This window comes from Eumetopias jubatus, unplaced genomic scaffold (assembly GCF_037043125.1).
Source record: "Eumetopias jubatus isolate StellerSeaLion01/CBP00866 unplaced genomic scaffold, mEumJub1_p1.0 scaffold_5, whole genome shotgun sequence".
NCBI classification, from domain to species: Eukaryota; Metazoa; Chordata; class Mammalia; order Carnivora; family Otariidae; genus Eumetopias; species Eumetopias jubatus.
The window spans coordinates 29,251,256-29,277,432 of NW_028274811.1; the positions used below are offsets into that span (position 1 = coordinate 29,251,256).

The window sequence follows — 26,177 nt, forward strand, 5'->3', positions numbered from 1 at the left end:
CCAAGCCAGGTCCCAGCGGGGTGGGGTGGGGGGGCAGAGTAGCCAGTATTTACTGAGCCCTTATCCTGCGCCAGGCCCTAGGCTAAGAGCTCTGCAAGTGTTTTCTCTTTCCAGCAACCCAGTTCCTAGAGGTTAAAATAGGGGAGCCTGAGGCATCAGCAGCTTCTGCATCTGGCCTTGGGTCACTCCCCTAGTAGGAGGTGGAGCTAGGATGCAGCCCCAGGCATTCTGACTCAGGGCCCACTGAAGCTCTGTTGCTGTTTCTCCCCTGGGAATTTGTGGAAGCTGAGAAGACAGCAGCTTTGCTAACACCTGGGCCTTTGCACAGACTCATCACAAATCCAGCTTCAAACTTAAGGCTGGGAGCATGTCTCCAAAATAACATTGTTCAAATAATAGGCACAGCTCATGGATTCCCAGGGATGGGTCTGAATTCTGTGGCTTTGGGCAGCCCCTCTCTGCCTGGCCCGCCATTCCTCACCTCCCACCCCAGCTGGTTGTGGGACGGTCTTTGGTGGCTGGGCAGGATCACTACCGGGGCTGGAGCAGAGGCAGTGCTTTCTGCCAGGAATCTCACCAGGAAGGGAGGAAGGATGCGGCTTCCTTCTTCTTGTCCCTCAGACACCCCCTAGGCCAGAGACGGAAGGCTCAAAGACTCACGGGGACCAGGGAGGTAACAAGCGAGCAGAGATGCCTGGAAATGTACCCTCTTCTGTTTATCTTGACGCCCACAGCCCTGCTAACCCACATTTCATTTTTCCTCTTTTGGTCGAAACATGGACACAGAACGTCTTTTGCTTTCCCTATCACTCTGCTATTAAAAAAGCAGCAGCTCCGGCCCGTGTCTGCCCTGGTGCTGGGGAGTAGTAGGGAGTGGTGGGGACTGTGGCAAGCCCACATCCTGTCCGAGGGGGTGCCTTCGACTCCGTTCCAGCTCATGTTTGCCACGTGGCCAGGATTGGAAACTGTCAGATAATTTAATTAAGAACAAAAGCAGACACAAACACCACACCGTGAAGCCCAAAGCAGTGCGTGGGGTGGGTAGTGTGGGGCTGGTCCTGGCTGTGAGCTGGTGGTCTCGGTCCTGGGTCAGGCCCCCTCTGCGGGGTGACTGTGCTGAGATGGGCATTTCCAGGCAGCCTCGGGCCAGGCATGGGGGATTGTCCATGGTTTATGGCCTTACCCCAGAATGGCCCGACCACTTCCTGGGTGGAGGTGATGGACTGTGAGGCACTGCCCCCGTATACTGTGCTGCGGGCTGGAGGCCTCTGGAATCTTCCTTGGGGACGTGTGACAGGGAGAATGGAGGCCACATTGAGGTAAGAGGTGAGCTTACCTGAAGGCTCACAAATATAAAGCCACTGAGCTCATCCGCACAATCTATTAGTGGTGACCAGTCTTTGAAAATGTACACAAGCTAGAACATTCAATGTGGAGGGAGAAAATGTCCATCCACCCAAATCCAGTCACTGTTAATACATTAATGTGTTTCCTTTTCCTTTTATAAATACATAGATTAAATATGTTAAGAAGTTGTACTCAGTTTCATATCCTCTTTTTAACTCAGTTTTGTAACACACATCTTCCATGTTATGAAAATGGCATTGAAAATTATTAGCAATAGACGACTAATATTTAAAAATAGACGTGCGGTATTCCATCACCATGCCCGTGTATGCACACACGTGTTGAGAGGGATGATACAGTGTGGCAAAAATTCAGTTTCTGGAGTTAGGCTACCTGCTTCTAGTCCTCCCTCCACCACAACCCGGGAACTCTAGATAATTTGTCCCATGTCACCAAGCCTCCGTTGACTCATCAGCAAAGCTGCCATCATCACAGTAGCTACCTCATAACTGGGAATGAGCGGGATGACAGACTGCACATGACAGTCTGAGCATCATGCCTGGCACCCCGAACACCTAAAATAAATGTTCACTGTACTACTACACTTAGGTCGCCACCTTCCTAGTGATGGACATGGACGTTGTTGCTGGTTCGTCCTCTTTTAAACATGGTGATGTGATCGGGAAATCTGTCCGTATGGAGTTGCCTTTCTTGTAGGGTTATTTCCCTAAATGTGTGGGCTCTTTGCTTCATGAATGAGTCAAAGGGTCTGGTCATTTTTAAGATTCTTGGCACATAACTATGAAATTGTTATACAGAAGTGTTTTGTTTTTTTTTTTTTTAACCACATTCCATCAGCAGTTGCTGAAGTTGGGAGGGAAGTTCCATGTGGCTCCGACTGGGGTTGCGTACTAAACAGCAGTTAGCCCTCATGAAAACTGTTGCAACTTCACGGAGGTTGGCTCCTGGTGCCCCTGCTTGGCAGCAAAGAGAGGCTGGCCTGGGTTCAGTTGGCCGTGGCCTGCACTATAAGGCACCGGTGGAGAAACCCTCCCTCTGGAAGTCATCCTCGCCCTTTGTGTGGGCATGAGCCTCCCTGGGTGCCCCGCTGGGCCCGAACTGGAATTCAGGGCTGTGGTCCCAGAAGCCAGCAGTCCCTCCACTGTCCGGGCCAAGTCACATCCTGGAGGCGGATGGCCAGTGACACTCACTTCTCCCCAGTCTGGGAGCTTTCTGGTCTGTGTTTTCATCAAGAGCCTCATTAATGTGCAAATCGCAAAGGCCTCAATGCCCTGGGAGGGCAGAGTTTGGGGACTGGAGGAGAACCCAGCATTAACTCTGTGCCGACCGACCATCCTATGATTGCACCAGGCCCAGTGGGAGGCAGAGCGCTGAGTGTGACACCTGTTGGGACTCACTCTCTGGCTCCCTCCTTCACAAGCCTTTGCCGAGCTTTTGCTCGGAGCCGAGCAGAGTAGATAAATCAGAGGTATCAGGCACACGGCCCCTGCCTTCAGGGAGTGCACAGTCTGGTGGGGAATCAGACGTGTAGCAGAATAAGAAGGGCCCGTGGAAGGCTCTGGAACCTCAGAGTCTGGCCCTGCAGGTCAGGAAGGCTCCAGAGAGGAAGCGGCCATTGGTGGGGTGTTGGAATACTGGCTGGGCTTTGGAGATGGGCACGTGGGAATGGAGAGATGTTTCAGACTGAGGCGCACTGTAGGCACAGGGTCGGAGTTCTGACTACAGTGCGGGGAGGGGAAGGTGCAGGGGGAGTTGTGAAGAGCTTGGATTTCTTAGCTGAGGGTGGGCTTAGGTGCCCTTCAGCAGACAGTGGGGCATCTTGGGCAGCAGAATGACCCACAGCAGAGCTGTGCGGGAGGAAGGTCGTTCCTTCAGGAGCCGTAGAAGGGGTGGGGAAAGTAGAGGTGATGGGTTGATTTTGGGGGTGCTACCGCAGACCAGGTGAGAAATGGGAGCAGGGGGCCCAGGGCCTTGGGCTTTGGGAATGGAGGGGGGTGGCTGATGGGAGGTATCTGTGGTGGAGAATCAGTGGGGCCAAACACGAGAGAGGGCAGTGTCTGAAATGACCCAGGACTGCACAGCTGGGTGACTGTGAGGGAGAAGTCCCTCCCCGCCCGCCCCCCCCCCCCCCCCCAGGGAATGAAATGACAGGCGAAGTGTGTGAGGCAACACTTGGTGTGTGGGGCACATGATCCATACACACTTACTGTCAGTGCGGCTGTTTTGGAGCCTGGCAGGAGAGCAGGCTTTAGTGAGAACATGCCAAGTCTGGCTCGGTTCGTGTGCGAGGTGCCGCCGCTGGAATGTCAGGGCTGGAGGAGGAGTCCGGGGTGTGACAGAGAAGGGACAGCTGAGGCCATGAATGGGGTGCACATGCCCCGGTGAGCTGCAGAAAGGAAGAAGTGGAGATGAAGGGGAAGACTCAGTGAAGGAGCTCAGGGAGGAGCTCCCGCAGCATCAGTGGCTGTCGTCCTGGCTGAGCCCGTGCCACGTGCGCTGTGCTAATGCACGCCTGCCATTGCTGTGTAAAAGAGGTGCCGTCATTCTCTTTCTCTTCCAGATGGGCAACCTGAGGCTCAGGTTGGGTGATGGGTCCGTGCTCCCTCAGGTGTGACTCACTGCAACCGGGCATGGCCCCGGGCAGTCCATCTCCACTGCCCCCGCAGGCAGAGTCCTGGGAAACCCTCGTCACCAAAGTAGGCAAAAGGGAATCAAGAGGGGAGAGTGAATGGCTGAAGTGGGAGGTGACACTAGGGACAGAGACCAAAGCCTGGGGCAGGAAAAACCTTTCGTTTCTGGGCCAGGAGAGGGGAACAAAACAGACAATTCAGAGAGAATGTTGAGGGCAAGAGGAAGGAGGTTGGGAGAGCCCTTATCACAAGGCCTGGCTCTACCATGTTCAAGATGACCTGAACAGAACGAAGGGGACAGAGTGTGGCCAGGATTTGAGGAGGAGAAGGTCCTAATTTCTGAGCATGCCTAGGCGAGATAAATAGGGCTGGAATGGTAACATCAGAGAGGGCCACATGAGGGGTGGACCTGGGTGGACAAGGTCATCAGGCACATGCCAGAACACAAAGCCCGTCTAAGCCCAAGGATCTACATGATGACAAAATGGGGTGAAACCATTTCTCTGATTTTTCTGAATCTCTGGCAATGTCTGGCTGGGAAGGTCGCCAGCTGTGCCTCAGAGGCCCTGACCACCTCAGTTTGTCTCTTTGGCAACATAGTTTTATTGCTACCATAAAGATGTGTGGCTGCCAAGAAAAACACTCTTCTTCAGGCAGGTTGGCCTTGGGGAGGAGCAGACTTCTGATACAGCAGATTTTTCAAGACTGTCCCATTGCAGGACAAGAATAACCGATGCTAAGCTCCCTACGTGTTGCTCCATTTAACTCCTGAAGAAGAGAGTCTGTGTGGGAGGGCAGGAGGAATCCTTGGAGCACGGCAAGGGACTGGAGACAAGCCAGAACGATGCAGCCTGAACCTTCTTGTCAAGTAGGCTGTGGGCTGCCAATAGGAAGTGAGGGCTGGAGCCATAGCAGCCCAAAAGTGAAGGGAGGAAATTTGTGAAGAGGCCAGGCATTGAGCCATGTAGTTCAAGAGGAGTCCTTGAATTCTGGATGGTTTGGCTGAATCTTTCCCAAACTGTGGTCCCACACAGCTAGCAGAGATGAATGATGGTGCATACAGTGTAACACACCGTTGTGAGGTTACGTACGTGGGTGACACGTCCATTTGGTCTTTAAATCAACGGATGAGGGCAGGTGTTGTCCTGATTTGGGGACTCAGCGCTGGTGTTGGTAGTTGTTGGCCCTGTGTGGGCATCCACAGCCTTCCACAGTAGGTTTGGCTGCAGGTGGTTCCAGCACTTCCGGAATCTGGAGTCCTATCAGAATAGGGGTAATAAAAATAGGAATGACGGTTTGCCTCAAGTAAAGTACATTTGCCAACATTGTCACTCAATTTTCACAAAAGCCCAAAGAGGTGGCAGGCTGTTTATTCTTCCCCTTCTGTAAGTGGTGGAGGAAACCGAGGGCCCGTGTGGTGGAGTCTCTTGCACCAGGTCGAACAGTAAATAGCAAATGAGCAGCAAAGCGAACCCCAGCTGCTTCTAATCCAGAGCTCTTTCTGCTAAGCTATCTGCCTATGATGATCCCTTCAGATCATAAGGAAACAGCTAGATTCTTTGGAAATAGGAACTGGGCAAGAGCTTTCTGGTTGGTAATTTTCTGAGGAGGTAAACTGAGAGCAGTTTGACCAGCCTGCTCAAACCCAAATCACAGAGCTTCCGTGGCATTTTGGAATAGCGCGGTAGCTGGGACCATGATTTAGGAGTTGCTTTTAGTATCTGCAGCCTCTGGCACAAGGACCAGATAGGACCAGGCCTGGAAGAATACCAGGCACGGGAGGGAACGTTTGGGAGGCCCAAGTCCTGAGAGCTCCCCAGTCAGATGCTCAAGTATTTATTGAATGGATGTTGAGGCACATATGGGACATGGTGTCAGGCACAGGGTCCCAGGACTCTGGGAAAAGCCACAGTGTGTTACTCATGTCATCAAGAAACTCACTGCATGGGTTAGGGTAAAACAACATGATCAGAAAACAATAGCATCCAGAACAGACCTTATAAAAGGGGTAGAGCCTCAGGAATGGGCTGGTCGGGGGGCGGGGTTCCCAGCTTTTCCTAAGAAAACCTTTTAAATATGTTAAATGGGGTCCAACCCATATAATAGCAGCTGGACATTAAGTGTGGATTCAGAAACCACATATGGTAAGTTACTATGGATAATTAGTATATTTAAGTAAATTTTTGTTGTGTTCCCCACAATAGCACCTACACATAGGAGAAAAATGGTCACACATGTATGTGAGATACTTTAGGAGTCCTGTGAATCTGTAATGCCTACCAATTTGTGGGTCCCTTGAAATAAGTCCATGCTCCCAACTTCGATTTGAGAGTCCAATGGCCTAGAAGTATTTGAGCACAGAAAACATGGTAACCCTGCACATCACTGACTGGGGATCTGCAGGACCTCATCTGTGGATGGCTTAGTTCTTAAGGATTTTCTGTAGAAAGTGACCTGTTGAGAAGTAATGCTGTGTTTTCATTCCACGTCTGACTATACATACACAGGAGAAGTCTCGTGGCACCTTCCCTTCTAAAAAGTGGCCAGGCCTTTGTGTTTCTGAAGGCCGGCCCCCTCTCAGTGCAGTGGATCAGTGACCAGCCATTGTGTTTCGGCTGACTTTCCTGTTTCCACAGTTATGGCCCATTGAAGAAATTGAACAGCAATACCTGAGAAAGGAAAGAGATGAAACTTCTCCATGTTTGTATCTGGGAAGGGCCCGACCATATGCTGTGGCTATACCCCTGGATTCTGAGAGGCAAATCTGTGGGGACCCAGCCTGCATCTAGGCTGGTTCAGCCCCTCTGAAGTGGAAGAACTCCCAAGAGGTGGCTGTGTGGGTACCTGTTGGGATTGGCCAAACCTGGAAACTCCTACGCCCTTCAGAGGCACCTGCCTCCAGAGGGACCTCCTGGCCCAGGCAGGGGTCAGTGAGCGAGATACCTTCCCCTGGTGCAGAGCAGTGAAGTCAAACAGCCACACCCCGTAGTCTGAGGAATGATGGTCCCCAGCTCCTGTGCCTCCTGCCTCCCAGCAGCAGGGACCAGGTAGGCCAGCTGGTCGAGGTGAGGGAGCTTGGAGGAGAGGAGTTTTTTAGAACTGTATAGGCTCTCCTCTGCTCCTGGATGAAGATTAGGAGCTGGGTAGGGGCCAATTTCATTGACTCTGAGCATCCTGCCTGTCTTGATATAGGGGGCTTGAATTGGTCCTAGCTGAATTTGGGAAAACAAACAAAACCACATGCATCCTGAGTGTTTCAGGTTTTTAATCCATACATATCATAGTAAAAGGTATAGGGCCTTCATTTAGAGTATAGAAAAAAGTGGTGTCAATAGCAAAGCCTCATGATAAAAAATGATCAAAATTTGATTCATAATTTAATCCTCATTTTAGAATGAAAAATTCTAATTAGAGAAACTAAATTCATTTTGTGCCAGAAGAAAATATGCCCTATATGAATCCCTTTACATGCACGTGTATACCTCCAAGCCAAGCCCTGAAGGTTCAGGAACAATAGGCTGAGAGCTGGTGGTTCAGTGTGAGCAGAGTACTCACCCAGCACCTCACCCCCTTCCTTGGGTTCCTTGCACAAACATGCAGATCCGTGGATTTCAGTTGGATGGGAGTTGTGCCTATTTCTAAGAGCTGCTTGCCGGCAACCTCCCAAGTCCATTTTTAAAGGTCACCAAAGTTTGTTTTAAGCAGCTAGAGTTACCAAGAACTCTGATTCAGCTCTTCTCTAAGTGGAGCTGCCAAGCCACGCCTCCCCAGGTCCTGTCTCCCATACCCCGCCTCCTCACCCCCACCCCCCGCCCCCACATTTCCTAAGCGGTACCTCCCTGGGCCATGCCTCCTAAGCCGTGCATCCCCCGGGCCACGCCTCTCAAGCCACGCCTCCCCAGGCCCCGTTTCCCAAGCCCTGAACCCTGGGCCACACCTCCTGGGCTACACCTCCCAAGCCGCGCCTCCGGCCTCCAGGACCCAGCCTCGGAGCATCTCTTGGTTGGAGCAACTGATAAAGAGTTGCCGCTGTTTTCTGCTTTGTGGTCCCATATGAATCGCCCGGGGCCACTGTTGCTAATGCAGATGGGCCGGTGACAACCATCGACCAGTTGAAAGATTTGCTTCTCATTGAGTGACACATCACTGATGTCACAGAGTTCTTATACCTTGAAAGGCAAGCAGGAGAGCGTAGGTAGGCTTGGAATCTTCACTGTGTCTTAGTGGGCTGTGACCAAAACAGGTTGCTTCAAGTATAAGACGTCATTTTCTCAGTAGGTTGTGGTGACCCAGGTACGTGCAGTTGTCAGAACTCATCAACTGTACACCTACAAGCTATACATCTTATTGAATGTAAATTATATCTAAATTAAAAAGGAAACTAATAAAAACTAGGTTAGGAGGCCAGAGAAGACGACCAGGGGCTCCTGAGAGTCATTAGTCCTCATGGGAGGAGAGGTGAGAACAGGGAGGAAGTCCAGCCAAGAATGCATCATCTCAATGTGATAACAAGGAAACATCAAACAAACCCCAACGAGAAAGGTTTTATTCATAAGAAGGGAGGCAGCATACTCATAAAAAATGTTGGTGTCATTAAAAACAAACAAAAAAGCTGTAGAAATGCTCTAGATTAAAGGAAGCTAGGGGCACCTGGCTGGCTCAGTCGGTGGAATGTGTGACTCTCGATCTTGGAGTCGTGAGTTCTAGCCCCACATCGGGTATAGAGCTTACTAAAAACAAAAATAAATGAAGCTGAAGAATTGTGACAACTAAATGCAGTAACTGGCTAGACTAGATCCTGCACTACTGAGGGGAGGAATGCCATACAGGTCAGTATGAGATCAAGTGGGTGGCTCAGTCGGTTAGGCGTCTGTCTTTGGCTCAGGTCATGATCCCAGGGTCCTGGGATCGAGCCCCACATCGGGCTCCCTGCTCGGCGGGAAGCCTGCTTCTCCCTCTCCCACTCCCCCTGCTTGTGTTCCCTCTCTCGCTGTGTCTCTCTCTGTCAAATAAATAAAATCTTTAAAAAAAAAACTATCCTAAGACCTAAGATATATTAATTCATTAGCGATTATAATCACATTCTTATAAAAAAATTTCAATAATTTGAGTATAGACAGTACATTGGATAAAGTTATTGTTAATGTAGATTTTGAAACTGATAACTACTCTGACAGGTAAGGCAGTATCCCTATTCTTAGGCAGCACTTACTGAAGCATTTAGGAGTAAAGGACCATTTGGTATCTAACCCTAAAATGGTTCAGAGAATAGTAATATGTATGTACATGTGAAAAAAATATGCATGTATGTACAGAAGAATTTCCTTATTGCTTACCTTGGGAAAAAAGGTAAAAAAAACAAAAAACAAAAAACACAAGTTTGGGTCTTGTTGACATGGCCGGTTCAAAGTTTGTCAGATATTTTTCCAACATTGGCACCTCCAAACAAGGAAGATTTTTATCAGATACTTTCCTATCAGTAACTCCTGAGAGCTACATCATACCCATAGCTGATTCATGAAACCCTTGATTCCAGGTGAGGTCACTGTTACCTGGAGATGAACATAGCCCAGGCAAAGTTTATGCATTCGGACAGGGGCATCTGTTCAGTGAGAAGGGAGAGAGAGAGCGTGCATACAAACCCTAAAGCAAATGAGGTAAAATGTTAACAATAGGTGAATCTGGGGAAAGGATATATAAGGGTGTTGTTTGTATAATTTTTCTTTCGCCCTTTTTTTGCAAATCGGAAATTATTTCCAAATAAGTGTGTGTGTGCATGCTTTAACACTGGGGATGAGGGAGCTAGAAGGAGTTCCAGGGGCTTTGTGTCCAGAAGGAACTGGCTGGCAGTTAGATTCATGTCAGTATTCCGGAGGATGCCAGTCCCCATGACAATTATATTGCTCTAACAGCCATAAATGGATAATTCTCAAGCAATAAAAACTAGATTGTTTATGTAACAAACCTGAGAGAATATGAGAGAAGTTCCTTATTGCTTATCCTGGGAAGAAAAGGAAAAAAAAAAAAAAGCACAGGTTTTTTGTTGACAAGGCATTTTGAAGGTTGGGCAAGTATTTTTTTCAACATCTATACCTCTACACAAGTAAAACATTATCAGGACACTCTCCTTCAATCAGTAACTTCTCAGAGCTACATCATACCAGTAGTTGATTCACGAAAACCTTGACTCCTGGGTCAGGTCACTGTTATTTGGACATGAGCATGACCCAGGTAAAGTTTAGATGCTGACACAATTTTATCTATTCTGTCTCATCCCAGAATTTCCTAGGATGACCCTGGCAGCATCATAGTGGATTTGGGAAAGGAAGGGGTGTGCAGTGCTATCTCAGTGGGCTTTCAAAGATCACAGGGTCTGATCTTGCTTCGAGCTCAGAGGGCCCTTTGCCCGCAGAAGTGGCCACCGCCCTTACTCCCTTCCTGGGGGGATCTGCTGTGGAAGTGAATGAGACTCAGCCTCCTGCCCACGCTGTAGTCGGCTGAATGCACATGGCCGTGATTAGTCTCTTCCCCCTACACAAAAAGAAAATACAGGATTCATTTGTTCAAGCACACTTCCCCAGGCAAATAGAAAGCTCCCCTTCTATCTCACCTCCTTCTGGGATAAGCGAAAGGACAGGTTGCACTTGACTCTCAAATCTTCAGTTTGGGCTACGGAATCATGAAGCTGAATCTTTGCTCCTAACCTTTCATCCGATAAGGATGGGACTATTTGGGGAACTTGGAAATTCAGCTGTTCGGTAATGAAAGTTATTGCTTCTTTGTCAGCAAAGTGCAAAACCAAAGTGAGATGCCACATACAGGGAACTAAACCCAGGTGGTAAAATAGGTGTGTGTCATAGGCAAGCTTCGTTCTATTTCTTTCCTAGTCGTATCACGTTCATTCTTCCAGAACAGAATGTTGAGAATAAGAGCCCACTATATCTGCACTGGGACTGGGAGGCCTCTCTGGTCGTGAGTCAAAGGTGAGCTAAAGGGTCCGTAGCAGGGGAGATGAACATCAGAGAAGGAGACAGAGGAGCCTGGAGGAAGGATTAAAAGGAAGAGACAGAGTCATTGCTTGCTGGCCAAGGCTGGAGGCACAGAACATATGGCCCTCCAGCCCGTGTATCCTCCTGATTCGTGCTGGTCACCTCAGTCTCAGGAATAACCTGTGGATAACTTATTCTCCCCCTCCAGCCTTCCCAGTACCGTGCTGAGCGATTTATAGGTATTACTTTATGTATACTCACCTGTTCTCTTCTTTTTCCTTTAAAATTTTTTCAGCTTTATTGAGATATGATTGACATATAACACTGTGTAAGTTTAAGGTATACAACTTGATTATTTAATATGCATGTGTATCGTGAAGCAGTTACCAAGGTAAGGTTAGTTGACACATTCGTCATAGCCTATAGTTACTGTGTGTGTGTAGAAAACTTTTAAGATCTACTTTCTTTTTTTTTTTTAAGATTTTGTTTATTTGACAGATAGAGACATAGCAAGAGAGGGAACACAAGCAGGCGGAATGGGAGAAACAGGCCTCCCGCTGAGCAGGGAGCCTGATGCGGGGCTCGATCCCAGGACCCTAGGACCATGACCTGAGCCAGAGGCAGATGCTTAACCAACTGGGCCACCCAGGTGCCCCTAAGATCTACTTTCTTAGCAACTTTGTATACAATAAATAATTGGCCTGTTCTCTTTTTAAAGTTAAGGGACCAAAGGCCGATAAACGTGGCCCTACCAAGGTCGAAGAGTTTTTTAAGTAGTGGATTCTAGATTTGGAACCAGAACAGTCCAGGTCCAAACTTCATATGCCTTTTTTACCACACTCTGCACAAGTACCCCCGCTCCACACACACACAGAGTACCTTGATTTTGCAACCTCTGCTTCAGGAAAGAGCTGGGTACAGCTTGTTCATCTTTGATCTTGGACATCTGCAGTCAGTGCTGCTCACAAAGACATAGTGATTGTCGACCAGAAAGCACTCAGGCACTCGGTGCTTTCTCCCCTGGCAGACCTTGTCTCCACTCTGGCTGCACAGCTAGCTGCATGTGTTGGCCTTCCTCTTGGGACTTGAGAATCTTGGTTTGAGCTGCTAAGGTCGGCAGTTCTGGTAAAAACCAGCAGGCCATGTGAGTGGAAATTGTCAATGCGCCGGGCTGGCTCCAGTGCTGGAGATTGGCCTGTCTCTTGCCCCCTGTGTCACTTGCCATTTCTCCTCCCTGTCTTTGCAGGCAACCTTGGTTTGAAACCCAGGACAGTGGCTCTTGGGGTGCAGCCAGTCTACCAGGGACCTGTGCATTGCATCGCCACCATCATGCGGACTGAGGGCCTGGCAGGGATGTACCGGGGCGTTGGCGCCATGCTGCTGAGGGACGTCCCGGGCTACTGTCTCTACTTCATCCCCTATGTGTTCCTGAACGACTGGATCACACCCGAGGCCTGCACAGGCCCCAGCCCCTGTGCCGTGTGGCTGGCCGGCGGCCTGGCAGGTAAGGACAGCCATACTGACCCCTGTCCCTGGGCTGATGCCTGTAGTGGGATGGCTGGGGAGCCTATCATACGCTTCTCAGCCCAGGGAAGGGCACGATTCATCCAGCCACTCCTGCAGCAGTTCTCTGTTCAGCACCCACTCTGTGCCAGACCTGGCCAGACAGAGGAAAGCCGGGGTATGGGGAACGGTCTCCCTCTTTTTTGCTTCCCCTTCCCTCTGGACCTGTGGGAATGGCAAGTCCCTATTCAGGGTTGTTGAATTTTCAGTCAGAAGATGTATTCTGACCATTTCTTTTGTGTCAGGTATTACTGAGCTTTGAAGAGGAAATCTGTTATTGGGGTTCACCTTTTTTTGAATGCTGACACAGTAAACCTTTCTCATGTGAGGATTTCATTAACTCTGTAAGGGAGGAATCAGTTTCCCCATTTTTCAGATGAGAAAACCGAGGTTTAGAGAGATTAAGTGACCAACCCAAGGGCACACAGCTAATGAAGACAGTATGGCAGGGACTCTGCAGTCGGCAAGATCCCAGTTCAAATCCTCACCTACTCATTCGGTGACCATGGACTGGTTACCTACCCTCCCTACTCAGAAACCACACAGCATCCCCGCTTCATTTAGGGTAAAAATCAGTGTTCTTACAGTGGATTTCCGTCCCTTTATGATCCAGCTGCCTCTTACCCTTCTGCACTCCTTTCCTGCTCCCCTCACTTTGCTTGCTCTGCTCCAGCCACACAGGTCTCCTTGCTGCACCCTGATCAGCGTGGCTGCTCCCCACCGCAGGGCCTTTGCACTTGCTATGCCTGCTGCCTGGATTTAGCAATATGTAGGTCACCAGGGACTGTGACAAGACCCATTTTGGTGAAGAGAAGTGTGAACACCCAACTGAAAGTGGGATCTGGAGAGAATGGGATGAAAGAAATTGGACAGTGCAAGGAGACACGGCATGTCTGAGGGGTTTGGCTGGGCTGTGATGGGGAAGACAGGTATGCAGCTATGGCCGGAGCAGGGCAGGGAAGTCAAGAGAGCATTGCTTTTTAAGAAGGCTGATAACATGGCATGTGTGATGTTGATGGGAAGGATCTTCTGAAGAGAAGAAAATGATCAGACCTTAGCACTTCCTCCCCCCACCCCCATCATCATTAGCTAGGCTTGAAACTCCGCAAGCATATAACAAAGCCCTTGTCTTAGCCACCAAAAACCAATGTCCACCCTCTGCCCCCATGCGTCTGAGGCCTGGCCTGTGCCAGATCCTAGTAAGTGATTAGTAAGCACTTGCTGGCCAAGAGGACCCATGAGGCCTCATCCGTTCTCGATTCTGGTGAGAGCAGGTTTGAGTGGCCTGGTAGGCAGACCACATTTTATAAAACCCTGGCCCGTGGGCTGAGGAACAGGGGAGTATGCCAGGGCAGCACCTGGACAGTCTCCAGGAGAAGCAGCCCCATTATCCTGGCAGGGGGCAAGAGGGAAGGGAGGTGCAGAGGGTTCCCAGAGGATCATGGGCAGGAGGCCACGGGGGCTGGAGGCTGGGATGGGCAGAGGGTCCAGGACAGACTAAGGCCTCATTTGTGAGTCTCTGGGCAGCAATCAGTAAACCTTGCAAACCAGCTGCCTTGGACTTTGGTCTCTCAGTCTGTTTTTCTCACCCTGTCTAAGGATGTGCCAATTTTAGTGTTTCTACAGTAATCTGGCATTGTTTTCCGAGAGTCTTTTAAAGTCATCAAAGTGCTCAAACTAGGGCACCTGAACTTCTCCAGTGAAGACAACCTAGTGTTACATCGTTCCAAGGCTTCAATTTCAGATGTCCAGAAAGGGGGCAAGATTTGTAAAGACCTTCCTGCTCTTTTCAGGCCTTACTTGGCCCTCCGTTGGCAAGCAGCCTGTCTGCAAGTGTTCGCTTAGCTTCTCTGTATTCAGAGTCCCTTCTGTCTCTGGGGAGCTGCAAGCCTTCTGCCCCAGCCTTCAGTCTGGGCTCTCGCCCCTGGTGCCCCGAAAAGGCACTGCAAAGTATTGGTGGGGCCTGTTCCTGTGTCTCCAGTAAAAGCTGCTAATAAAGGTGTCCACTGACAAAGCGCTGGCTGTGGGCCTGGCACTGTGCTAAATGCTTCACGTGCATCTGTTTATTTGGCCTAACAGGAACCCCGTGAATGTAGGTACTGTTGCCCCATTTTACAGATGGCAGACCCAAGGCCTAGAGGAGACTTCTACAAAGTTCCACAGTGAGTGGTGAGGGAAGTTCAGGGATGGTCTTCACAGGTCCTGCCTGAGCTCTGCCCGCTTCCCCCAGCAGCTTGTTAAGCCTGTCAGTGGTAGAAAGGGGCAGGGAGCCACGTCCCCTCCAGACCCCAACCAGCCAGTCCCTGACACCTGTTTGTCTCTCTCTTTACAGGAGCAATTTCTTGGGGGACAGCGACTCCTATGGATGTCGTGAAAAGTCGACTCCAAGCTGACGGGGTTTATTTAAACAAATACAAAGGCATCCTGGATTGTATCTCCCAGAGTTACCGGAAGGAAGGTCTTAAAGTAAGCCCCACAGCAGTGATGTGGGGTTGGTGTCAGTCCCTGGAAGGTGGGCCAGACATTTGGGGGCATATGAGATTACAGAGGGGAATCGGGAAACTGAAGTACTGGTGGTTACCATATCAAGCCCTACTTCGATCCTTGTCTCATCTCGTCCATGCCCCAGGCTGATGGAGGAGACAGGCTCAGAGAGGACTGGTAACTTACCTGAGGTCACACAGCCGGTGCATGGCAGAGCTAGGACCTGGACCTGCATCTGTGTGTCACCAAAGCTTACCTTCTCATCAGGAAAGGCTGGGGGCACAGCTTCCTCACTCACTGCTCGGTGCCTCGCCCTCTTCCAAGTAGGAGGTCCCAGAGCCACGTCAGTCGTCACATCTCACAACATCCAGTCCCCCAGTCTGTCTTCTGCTCCCTCACCCCACTCGAGTCCACACCCAGTCACCTCTGGTCTCGGCTATGAGGCAGCCTGCAACCTGGCCCCCGCCCTCCCTGCTCCAGTGCATCCAAACTCACACACAGACTCTCTCTCTCTCTCTCTCTCTCTCTCTCTCTCTCTCTCTCTCTCTCTCTCACACACGCACGCACGCACGCACGCACACACACACGCGCGCGCGCGCACACACACACACACGCACACACATATATGTATATACTGGCCAAGTCCTTGCCTCCAAATGCTCCCAGACTGCAGCTGAGAGGGGCTAGAGCCAGTTCATAGGCTCTCTGCCTAGTACCTCATACACAGGTGGGCAGGACTCTTGGGTCCCTTAGCATGTGGTGCTGGATCCCCCAACTCCCACAGAGGCACCTGCATGGGTGTATGAATGCCCAAATTTGTTGTTGAGGTGGGGACAAGATAGGGACATTTTGTACTTCCACGATGCTGATGTCACTCTCTTCCTGTATTAACCTTCATTGAGATCTTTATTTCTTCATACAGATTCAAGTTACTCCTAGTGCTGTTTCATTTCACCCTCCAGAACTCCTTTGACCATTTCTTGCAGGGTAGATCAAGTGGCAGTGAACTCCCTCAGCTTTTGTTTATCTGGGAATGTCTTCATTTCTCTCTCAGTCTTGAAGGATAGTTTTCCTGGATACGGGATTCTTGACTGACGATTTTTTCTTTTAACACTTTGAGTATGTTGGCCTGTTGACTTCTGGTCTCTAAAGTGTCTGATAAGTAATATGCTGTTAGACTTGCTGAGGATCCTTTGTATGTAATGTGTTCCTTCTACCTTGCTGCTTTCAAAAGTTTGATCATAACATGTCTTGGTGTGGGTCTTTTTGAGTTTATTTTACTTGGAGTCATTAAGCTTCTTTGATGTTCATAGTCATGTCTTTCACCAAATTTAGGAAGTTTTTGACAATTATTAATCCAAATATTCTCCGCCTCATCTCTCTTCTCCTTTGGGGGCTCCCACGGTGCATATATTCGTGTGCTTGGCAGTTCCCCACAGACCCCTTAGGCTCTTTCCACTGTTCTTCAACCTTGTTTCTTTTTCTCAACCGCAATAATTTCCATTGTCTTATTAAGTTTGCTCTCTTTTCTCTCTGGCTGTTCAAATATACCTTTGAATCCTTGTAGTGAATATTTCACTCAAGTTATTGTACTTTTCAGCGGCAGAATTTTTGTTTGGTTTCTTTCTGGATTTTCTATTTCATATTGATGTTTTCATTTTGTTCATGTATCATTTTCTTGACTTTCTCCATATCTTCCTTTAGTTCTTCAAGCATCTTTAAGACAGTTCTAATGTCTTTGTTGGGTAGATCTGCTAAGGTATTTTTCAGGGACAGTTTCTCTTCACTTATTTTTTCTTTGAATGGATCATACTTTCTTGTTTCTTTTTATGCCTTGTTATTTTTTATTGAAAATTAGACTTTTGAATTGAATTATGTGGTAACTCTGGAAATCAGATTTCTCCCCTCCTTCCCCAGTGTCTAGTGTCTTTTGTTACTGTTTATTGCTTCACTTTTTTGATTGTTGTAGGCTGTCTCTATGCCAAAGATCAACCTGAAGTGTAAACTTAAGGTCTTCTCAGGTCTTTTCTGAGCCTTTCTCTGCGCATGCACAGTTACTTTCCAACTTTCCCCATACCCGCAGTTGCTTTTGAATATCCTAGTCTTTAACATCTAGCTCCCAAGACGGGAAAAAGAGAAAAATTAAGGGGGAAAGGGGCATTGGCCAGAGGAGGAAGGACTTGCATCAGTGGGGTAGACGAAGAAGCAGTGGCTAACTTCCTCTTTGCACCTCTGTGATCAGAAACAGCAATCAGTGATCAAAACACAGATCTCCAATATTTGCAAGACAGGGTCCTTATTGCCCACTCTGGCTTCCACAAGCTGTGTGTCAGGTTGCTCCCAGAGTGTCTGCGCACCCACCTGACTGCCACAGGTCTGGGGGTGGAGGATGGGTAGCTGCTACCTTGCTAAGAGCTAAAATGGATTGAAATTAACCAGATTTACTGTCCAAACCTTCTCCTTGAAGTTGTAAGCATTCAATAAACCCCAGAATTCCAAAAGAGTTACATCAGACAGATTCCGTCAGCACAGCTCTGATCTAGGTAAGGAAACAGATTGCTGGCATTTCCTACTCTGCCACACTTCTAGAATCCTCACCTCACTGGTCTTTTTTATTGTTTTAGCAGAAGCACTGTTTGTGATTCAACCAACAAGCACAGAGGGACACAAAAGAAAGATTTCAAAAAAGAAGCTGTTTTATTTGAGATATTCTTGTCTGCTGTTGATTAAAATACTAATGTGTCAAGTTATTCAAATTAATGTCAAAATATTGTGTCCTAATTCTATAAAGTCTATAGAGGCTAAATATATTGCTGATATTATTTCCTCCAAAAATTACTGTGCTCTGTTAAAAACAAAGTCCTGGAAGGCAACTGAGGTCAGAGGATTTATTTCTTAATCTCAGTAGCATTGGTCCCTAGTTTATATTCAGAGACAGGTTTTAAATAGCGGTAGCAGTATTCAGCTTGAATTAACCACTCACTGACTGAAAGTCATTTTTAATTTTTTTATTAGTTGGTTTTAAAAATAGATAATACATGAACATAGGAAGTTTCGAAAGATATAAGAGGATATACTGTCTAATGGTCCCTCCTTGGTCTTCAGTCTTCTCTCAAAGGCAGTCACTGTTATGAGTTTCTTATAACATATTCCAAAAATATTCACGGACTGTACTGTATACTTGTATATGTGTTTGCATGTAAACATAAATGGTAGCATGAAGAAAACATCTCACATAGCCCTGGACAGCTGGCTTGTCTCACAGCCCTTCCCAGCAGCAGGAGGAATTGGCTTTTCTGGGGACCCAGTGGATGGCTCCAGTTACAGCTGACTGTGGGGCTGGCTCTGTGGAGCATCATTCCTGAACAGTTTGTACTGTGGCTCACTGAGGCAGGGTAAGCCCACCTGTCCCCGCTTCACTATGGAAGAAGAACTCGGTGGGAATGAAGACTTGGGAAAGAGTAGAATAATGGTGATGGTACCCAAGTTTGGCAGTTCCTTGTAACCCACTTAATGATTACTGGGAAAGCAGCCTATTTGATAAAGGGAATTAGAAGTCTAGGACTTTGGGGGCATCCCCGAATCCAAAAAAAAGTCCATTCTCTCCCTGCTGTGAGTCCGTTCTCTGCCTGCTCTGACATTCGTCATGGGCCACTTCGGCCATTGCACACACTGGGAGGGTTACTGTCTGAGATGAGGAGGCCAGAGGAGGGACTTGGTATCCTTCAGCTGCACAGAGGTGGCGGTTGGGAGGGGGTTTGTGACAGTGGCTTGAGATTGAATGACTGTAAGGAGAGGTAGAGAGGAACATTTGTAGGAAGAGCCGTTTCCTGAGGTAGCAGAGTTGGTTGCCCTTTGGTTCTGCCATCTGGGGACTGGAGCCGTCCCTCCACTCCAGGAATCCCCCACTACCACTAACACCAGCAGGACTCTTTCAGCTCAAAGACTGTTCCCTTTTCACAAGGAATTTGTTCATTCCATCCATCCATTCATCCATCCACGGATTCATTTAGTAAGACTTACAAAGGGCCCTCTGGGCCAAGAAAAGCATTAGATGCTGGGGGTTCTGAGGTGTAAATGTTGGGGATTCAGAGGTGTAGATGCTGGGGGTTCCAAGGCAAACCACCACAGCCCTGCTCTCACTGCCCTGAGATTATTAATGGGGGTACAGACAAATGATGGGTGGGTAGAGACAGTGTGAGAAGTGCTGTGATGGCAGAGATCCTGAGGGCACAGAAGACAGTGAGCCACAGTCCAGCTTGGGGTGGCCCTGGGAAGACTGCTAGAGGGTGTAGCCAGGCCGGGGAACATTCCAGCTGATGGAATAGAAGAGACACAGTGGTGGAAGAGAGCTGGCTCCCTGGAGGAACGACAGGTTGTTAACGTGCCCAGAATGTCAAATGTAAGAGGCTGCCCAGAGAAAGTGCAGGGCCCGAGCATAAGGGTCTTGGCAGTCCAGGGAAGGGTGTAGACTTCCCTGGGCAGTGGGGAGCCATCGAGGCTTCATGAGGAGAGACTAGGCCTGGTGGTTTTGTGTTCCGAAAGCTCAGGGTAAGAGCCAGCAGGTCTGCACTTTGCCATCTTTGGACCTCACAGCAGAGCAGGCCAGGGCTGCTGGAGGGAGGTCATGTCTGTATGTCTGGAGTGTTCCATGGTTCCCGCAGGGCCCAGCGCTGTGGGAGAGGTGGCCCACACTCCAAGCTGGGCCCTGCCTGGCATGGCCTCATAGAGCAGAGCCAAGCCCAGGCCCACAGGGGAGTGTTTATGGGCACCCAGTGTGGAATTTTCCTTTTGGAGCTTGGGCCAATTCCTTGCTGTTATTCAGTCACTCTGGGTGAGCCTGGGGAATTCCAGAAAGGTTAGACATTAGATGTTACAAATGTCCTGCTTGCCCCTTGCCTGAATCATTCCAGGGTTTGGCTGAACCTCTTGCTCCCATCTGGGGGTCCTTGTCTATCAGCTTCCTTCCCTGTGAGGGTTAAGGCTTCCCCCAAACCCACAGAGGCCATTCTCCCCCCACCACAACCAGCCTATGTCTTGCAGGCTGCCATGGAGTGCTAAGGTGCAGGTGCCTCTCCTGAAGACCCCCTTACATCCTGGCCGATGACAGTGGCCTGTCTCTACCCTGACACCACAGTGCCTCACAACCAAGGAAACTGGGGAAATGTAAAAGGGTTGGATTTCTACTTCCTCAAAATTACAGTACCAGCTCTATTTATTACACTTAGTAAATATACAGGAGTCGGCTAACAGGTGTACGTCATATTCCTGGCAGTTGTTGGGTCGTTTATGCTTGGGTATGGTTTCCTTTAGATGTGTTGTCTCTTCCCAGGGAAGACATGTAAGGACAGGTGCCCCCTCCCTCAAAGCCCTGATCTGTTCTCATCACATTCTAGATTGTATTGTAATTATTCCCACATGGGGCTTACCTCCACCGAGTAGGGTTTAAACCGGGCAAGGGCTGGGACCATGTTACATTGACCAGTTTCTACCCAGCACTAGGCAGGACAACTTAGGGAGGAAGTGAAGCATCTTATCATATGCCCTAGCAATGGGAGGGATGGAAGACAAATCCAGGGTTCTGGTATGAATGGCTGATTTAAGCAGCTCATCGATACAGGCCAGTCCCCTCAGCCCTCATACTAATGACCGAAGGTTGAGTGCCACTCGGTGTAAGGATGGCTCCTGCTCACAATGAGGGTGATAGGACCGTCAGCAGTTCATGAACGCTGGCTGCATGGCAGGCCTGGTGTAAGAGCTTTGAAAGCATCATCTCGTTTCCTTCAGCAGCCATATCAGCTCAATAGTATTGTTACCCCATTTTGCAGTTGGGAAGTTGAGTTTCAGAGACTTTGCCACTTGCCCAAGTAACACAGCTATCAAATGCCAAAGCTGTGTCTCCACTTCATGCCTAAAAGCATGGCCTGAGTTCTTCCCCGCTCTGCCCCTTGGGGGACAGCCTATGAAGCACCTGTCAAAATGGTTGGTCATGGCTGCTCTGTCCACCAATGCAAAGTGAGTGCAGTGGAGAGCTCGGACGTCCAGGTTCCAGAGCATCTTATGCGTGCATGCGTGTGTGCATGTGTGTGTGCATGCGTGCGTGTGCATGTGTATACACATGCGTGTGGGTATATACATGAGAAAGAGCAGCCATTAAGCAAGTGTATGTGGGTGTTCATGGTCAACAGTTTGCCCCCAGTATTTAGTGTACGTGTACCAGGCCTGGGAGGAAAAGCCCAGTCCCAGGGGATGTGGGTCGAGGCAGGGGCATGACTAGGGCATCCGGGGTGGTTCAGGCTCGCAAGGGTCCTTTGGGCTCTGTGGAGTCCAGCCTGGGACAAGTGGCCAACATCCCCAATCCGTCCTCTGCGCCTCAGTGGTGGCCCTGCAGAGGGTCTGGGTCAGTCCTCTGATGACGCTGCCTCCTGCCACAGGTGTTCTTCCGAGGCATCACGGTGAACACTGTGCGCGGCTTCCCCATGAGCGCTGCCATGTTCCTTGGGTATGAGCTCTCGCTGCAGGCGCTCCGCGGGGACCACACCGTGACCAGCCCCTGAGCGTCAGGTCAGTATGCTTCCTTCCCAGCCCGCTGCACCTCCCTGGGGCTTGACACCCTCTCCTTTGCCATGGACACGTCGTGACTTTTCTGAAACATCCCCGTCATTCATTTCCTATCTAATCTGTGTCGTTTCTGGGGCTACGGTGGCCACCCTTGCCATCAGAAGGCCCTTCTGAAATGCCCGCCTGTGACTGGTGGTGAGCCGGGTACTCAGTAACTCAGATCGGCACAGAATATGCCTGTAGATAGTGAGCTCAGCCATCTGTTTTCTCATCCAGCAGCTTCAACAGCCCTTGGAGAGAGGTGTATTTCACTTTACTCTATAAATTCAGTGGCTGGGGCCCAGAAATGAGGACTTAAAGCACACTGCCCACCCTCTGTTAATGGGGCACCATCTCCCCACCTCCCTAGTGGACTCAGAGCATGAGTCTGAGGGCCATCAATGGGCTCTCAAAGCCCTGAAGGGACAGCCTTTGCCCTCGTTCCCTGCCTCCCATACCTTTTCTCTCTCCCTCTCTCATTGCAAAAGATCACTGTGGCCCCAGCATTCTAAGAAAAGCAATCTGAGCAAGTGACTCCCTTAGTCAAATGCCCTCAGTGACTCCCCATTGCCCTTTAGGTAAAGCTTTAGTCATCAACCCCAACATCACCAGCATCCTGAAAATAACATTCTCTCTCTTGCCTCTGGATCTTTGCACATGCTGTCCCTGCCTGACACCATTTTTTAACTGCCCCTCCCGCCCCCCGTCCTTGGCTTCACCAACTCCTGTTCATCATCCAGGCTTTAGTCTAGAAGTCTCTTTCTCCAGGAAGCCTGCCCTTATGCCTCAGCCAAGATGAGCTGTGCCTGCTGTAGGCTCTCCCCCACAGCCCCTGCTCAGCCCCTACCACATCCCCTTTGCATCATAACTGTTTGCTGACTTTCCTCATTCCCCAGCCAGCGTGAAAGTCCTGGGAGAGCTCCGACTGTTTCTTCACTTGTCTATCACTGGTGCCTCACCTGGAGCCTCACCCGGAGCCTCACACCGAGATGGCCACTCAGAAACATTGTTGAGAAGACGGATGATCAGCTTCCAGTATCTTCTCAGCTCCTTCTCTTCTTTCCCCCACTGTTTCTCCTTCTCTGGCTCCACACTGGTAACCTGCAGAGCTGAGAAGATCAAGGGGGATGAGTCACTGAATTTTCTAGTCAACAAGAAACCATTTTGCTTCGGCCTTGGTGACCGCAAATTCTCTCAAGAAGGATGGTCTTCATCAGAAAGGTCTAGCAAACCTGCCCTGCTGCCTCCCCTGGGGCAGCAGGGGCCTGCTGGCATGTGCAGATGGGGCCAGACCCTAGACCCCGGGAAGGGCGTGATGGATCAGGCCGACAAGACTGAGCCCAGGGCAAGCCCTGGAACGCCGGCTTTTACCTCAAATGCTGTAGCTCTTCACTAAAGCACCCACCATCACGTCTCACCTGGCTCTTGGACCTCTCTTACAAAAGGAAAACAGGAGTAACACATTTTGCATACTTAAACTTTATCCTGAGTGAAGCACGACTGTCCTTGGGTTTTGTCCGGGGCAAGGCAGAGGAATGGTCTGGTTCTCAGATACCGGCCACTCCCCACTGTGACCAGATGAAAGTGGCTTTCCAGAAAATCTTGTAATAAAATCAGTGCCTCTTTATTGTGGGGAAAAAAACCAAACATACAGATAAACAGAGAGAACAAAATAAAATACCTGTTTTATGCAGTATCTTATTACTCATTCTTCCCATTTAAGAGTTCAGGACCATCTGTCTATGTGATTAAATACTCAGCAGCAAGGTGGCTGGAGGGCCAAGCAAGACCTGGTGGCACCCGGAGCGGCTGGATGCTTGCCTGAGCTGTCGCACCAGCCGCTTGTCACCAGCCTGCTGATTGGCTACTTCAGGAGGAAGGAAGAAATTTCTAGCAAGCCAAATTCTGATGGTCCTGGATTGGGCCATTCAGAGCAGTGAGCACCTCAGTCGGAAGCTCCTCTTTCTGAAAGTCCTCTCACGGGCCACGAGGCACAGATGGGTGCTGGCCTTGGCTCTGCAGGTGTGGGCCTGGAGGCTGTGGCTCTCTGGTGGAAGAGGAGCGTCCCCAGTGACTTTTCTGGAGCCTCATCACGCACAAGTCTCATGCAAGGAGTTACAACTTCCGAGGCCCTTTATCAAGTCCTGGATTTGGATTTACCGAGTAGCTCTGAGTTTCATGGGCAGGTCACGCTCTAGGCAGCAAGAGCACCCGGTCTCTGAAGACGTGGACACCTGTGCCTCACTTAGGAGTCCAGACTGGGCGCGGGGTGAGACATGATGTATGTCAGAGAGCCACAGAGCCCCGCGGTCCCTGCGAGGGGGTGGGAGGGTGACTCCCTCGCGTCCCCGGGCGTAGGTGGTGGGAAGGCATGGGATTGTTCTCGGTGTCTGCAGGGAGCAGAGTCCAACCCCTGGCTCCTCCAGCCTCCTTCCAGCAAGCAGGCGCAGAGTTCTCCCTCACCCCCACCCGCTCCCGTGGAGGAAGAATGCTGACTTTTCATTCATCCTCTCAGTTATTTCTTCCCCAGGATCACACATATGAGTGACCCAGGGGCTGTGTGAAGTCCAGCGAATGCCGCGTGAGGTGGTAGTTTGGGATGTGGTTAGTTTCACCTGTTCACAGGGAGATACCTGACTCAGCACGAGAAAGATGACCTTGTTGGTAGAAGTGGGGTCCCGGTCTTGTCAGGTGTCAGCTGTTCGACTTGTTGGAAGCCCCTGATTCCGGCTGGGCCATCTCTACCCACCGACCAGGATCCGCTGTCCCAGAAGCTTCCCGGAGTAATGCTGGCCTGCCTCCTGCTGTTGTGACCTTCTTGCTCCAAACCTCACTGATCCACTTTCAATTCCTGAGAAATCCAATTTCAAGGAAAGCAGATACATTCTTCCTGGAATACCTTTTTTGGAACACTTAGGAATAACCCCAGACAACCTCCTTGCGCTTCACACCTGTTCTCCTGGTGATCCTCCGTCAACGGTTGCTTCGCAGAAACGATTTTTTTCAATGGGTTGTTGACCCTTAGATCTTGCTGACTGATAACCCCGGTTAGATGAAAGATTATTTTTTCATCCTTTTCCCCCAGAGCCAGCGTCACCTGGCCAGAGCTGGTGTCACCTGACCACAGCCTCATTTGGCTACTGCGGAAGGCGGCCATCTAGAGAAGCCACGGGAGTGGATTTACAGGAGAGAAAGAGGGCCTCCCCTCCACCCGTGCTGTGGGCCGGGTGGGCACTCGGCCATTGGCGCTGACTGCAGAATCCCTTCTTTCCCCGATCTGAGGGCTCTGATCCTTACCTCCTGGCTGGGGCCACTCAGCAGCTGCCTGGGGAGGGAGCGGTGGACCGCCAACTGGCACCGGCTAATTCCGACCCATACTGGCCCCTGGTGCAAAGCTGGGTAACATCGACCTTGCCCCCCACGCCTGCTGTGGGCTCGCTGGGAGTTCGTAGAGGAGTGCCGTTGTCTCCATGTTTCCAAATAAAAACTTCAAGAACTTCTTTGGGTCATTTCTGAATCAGATGTTTCTGCCTTCAGTGTCCAAGGGACACTGACCACCCTCATTCTTTAGATCTCTACAGCGATCTCTACAGAGATCTACACCCTCCTCTCGGTCTAGATCTCTGTCGGTGGCGCTGGCCCACAGAACCCCTCCACGCAGGTGAGGAGGAAAGCAAGGATGGCAGTCAGGCTTCTCTTCGCCAAGCTGCGACAGGTGGGCAGGGTGGGCGCGATGGAAGGAGAGGAAGCCTGGTAAGGGCCTCCCCACCTGAGTGGTGGCAAGAGCTGATGAGGCACTTGGGAGGCGGTGGCGCTGAGCGTGCTGGGAGGATGGGCCTTCTCCGGGCCTTGTGGTCACATGGAGAACAAAACCCAATAAAATATTTTGTCCACAGTCTGGTTTCCAGAATGGTTTCATTATTCTGAATTTTCTCTCTCACTAGAACCACATGGGAAGGCCACTGCTCTTTGGCTGTGCTGTGGCATGTGTCCATGATGCCACTCTCCCTTCTGTGCCGACGACGGGCATCCCTAATCAGTCATAGAGCCTTTTCCTGATGCACTGAATGCCACTTGAGAATCCCCAGCGGAGGGCCCTGGGCCGCCACCACCAGTCGGCAGAACTGGCATAGATTAATTGCCATTCTTAGCTTAAATCCCAGTGGGGAAAATATCCTTAGATTCTTTTCCTTTCCCCTTTGAGAGTGTTTCCTTGATTTCTCTGTTCCCTCCTGCTGCAGTACCAAAAAAAAAAAAAAAAAAAATCAGTCACCGAGGCCTCCCTCGGCTGATGAACTGCAGAATCACCACTTGGTGGCAGCAGAGGTCAACGGAACGATCCAGTGATGTGCGCTGGTAGCTTGTGACTGGGGTCCTCCGTGGTGAATATCTGAGCCCCATGACACTTCTCTTCCTGTTTTCGGGATCTCACCATCTACCTTGTTGTTGTCCTTATACTTCTCTGTGATGGAATGAACCTCAGACGAGAGAGAATTCCGCCTTGCGTTCCAGTCTAGGCTATCCTCAGCTACCTTTGTGAGCT

The 26,177-nt window shown here is 49.9% G+C and overlaps 1 protein-coding gene across 1 annotated transcript in view; it reads left to right on the forward strand.

The window, feature by feature from the left end:
• The window catches only part of SLC25A48 (solute carrier family 25 member 48), a 40,716-nt gene extending 15,224 nt beyond the window's left edge, over positions 1 to 25,492 (forward strand). Inside the window, exons 5-8 of the mRNA XM_028103428.2 lie at positions 12,234 to 12,491; positions 14,883 to 15,016; positions 21,469 to 21,598; positions 22,531 to 25,492. Coding sequence (XP_027959229.1) covers positions 12,234 to 12,491; positions 14,883 to 15,016; positions 21,469 to 21,591 — 515 coding nt within the window. The 3' untranslated portion in view covers positions 21,592 to 21,598; positions 22,531 to 25,492. The remainder of the gene's footprint in view (positions 1 to 12,233; positions 12,492 to 14,882; positions 15,017 to 21,468; positions 21,599 to 22,530) is intronic.
• Positions 25,493 to 26,177: the final 685 nt, after the last annotated feature.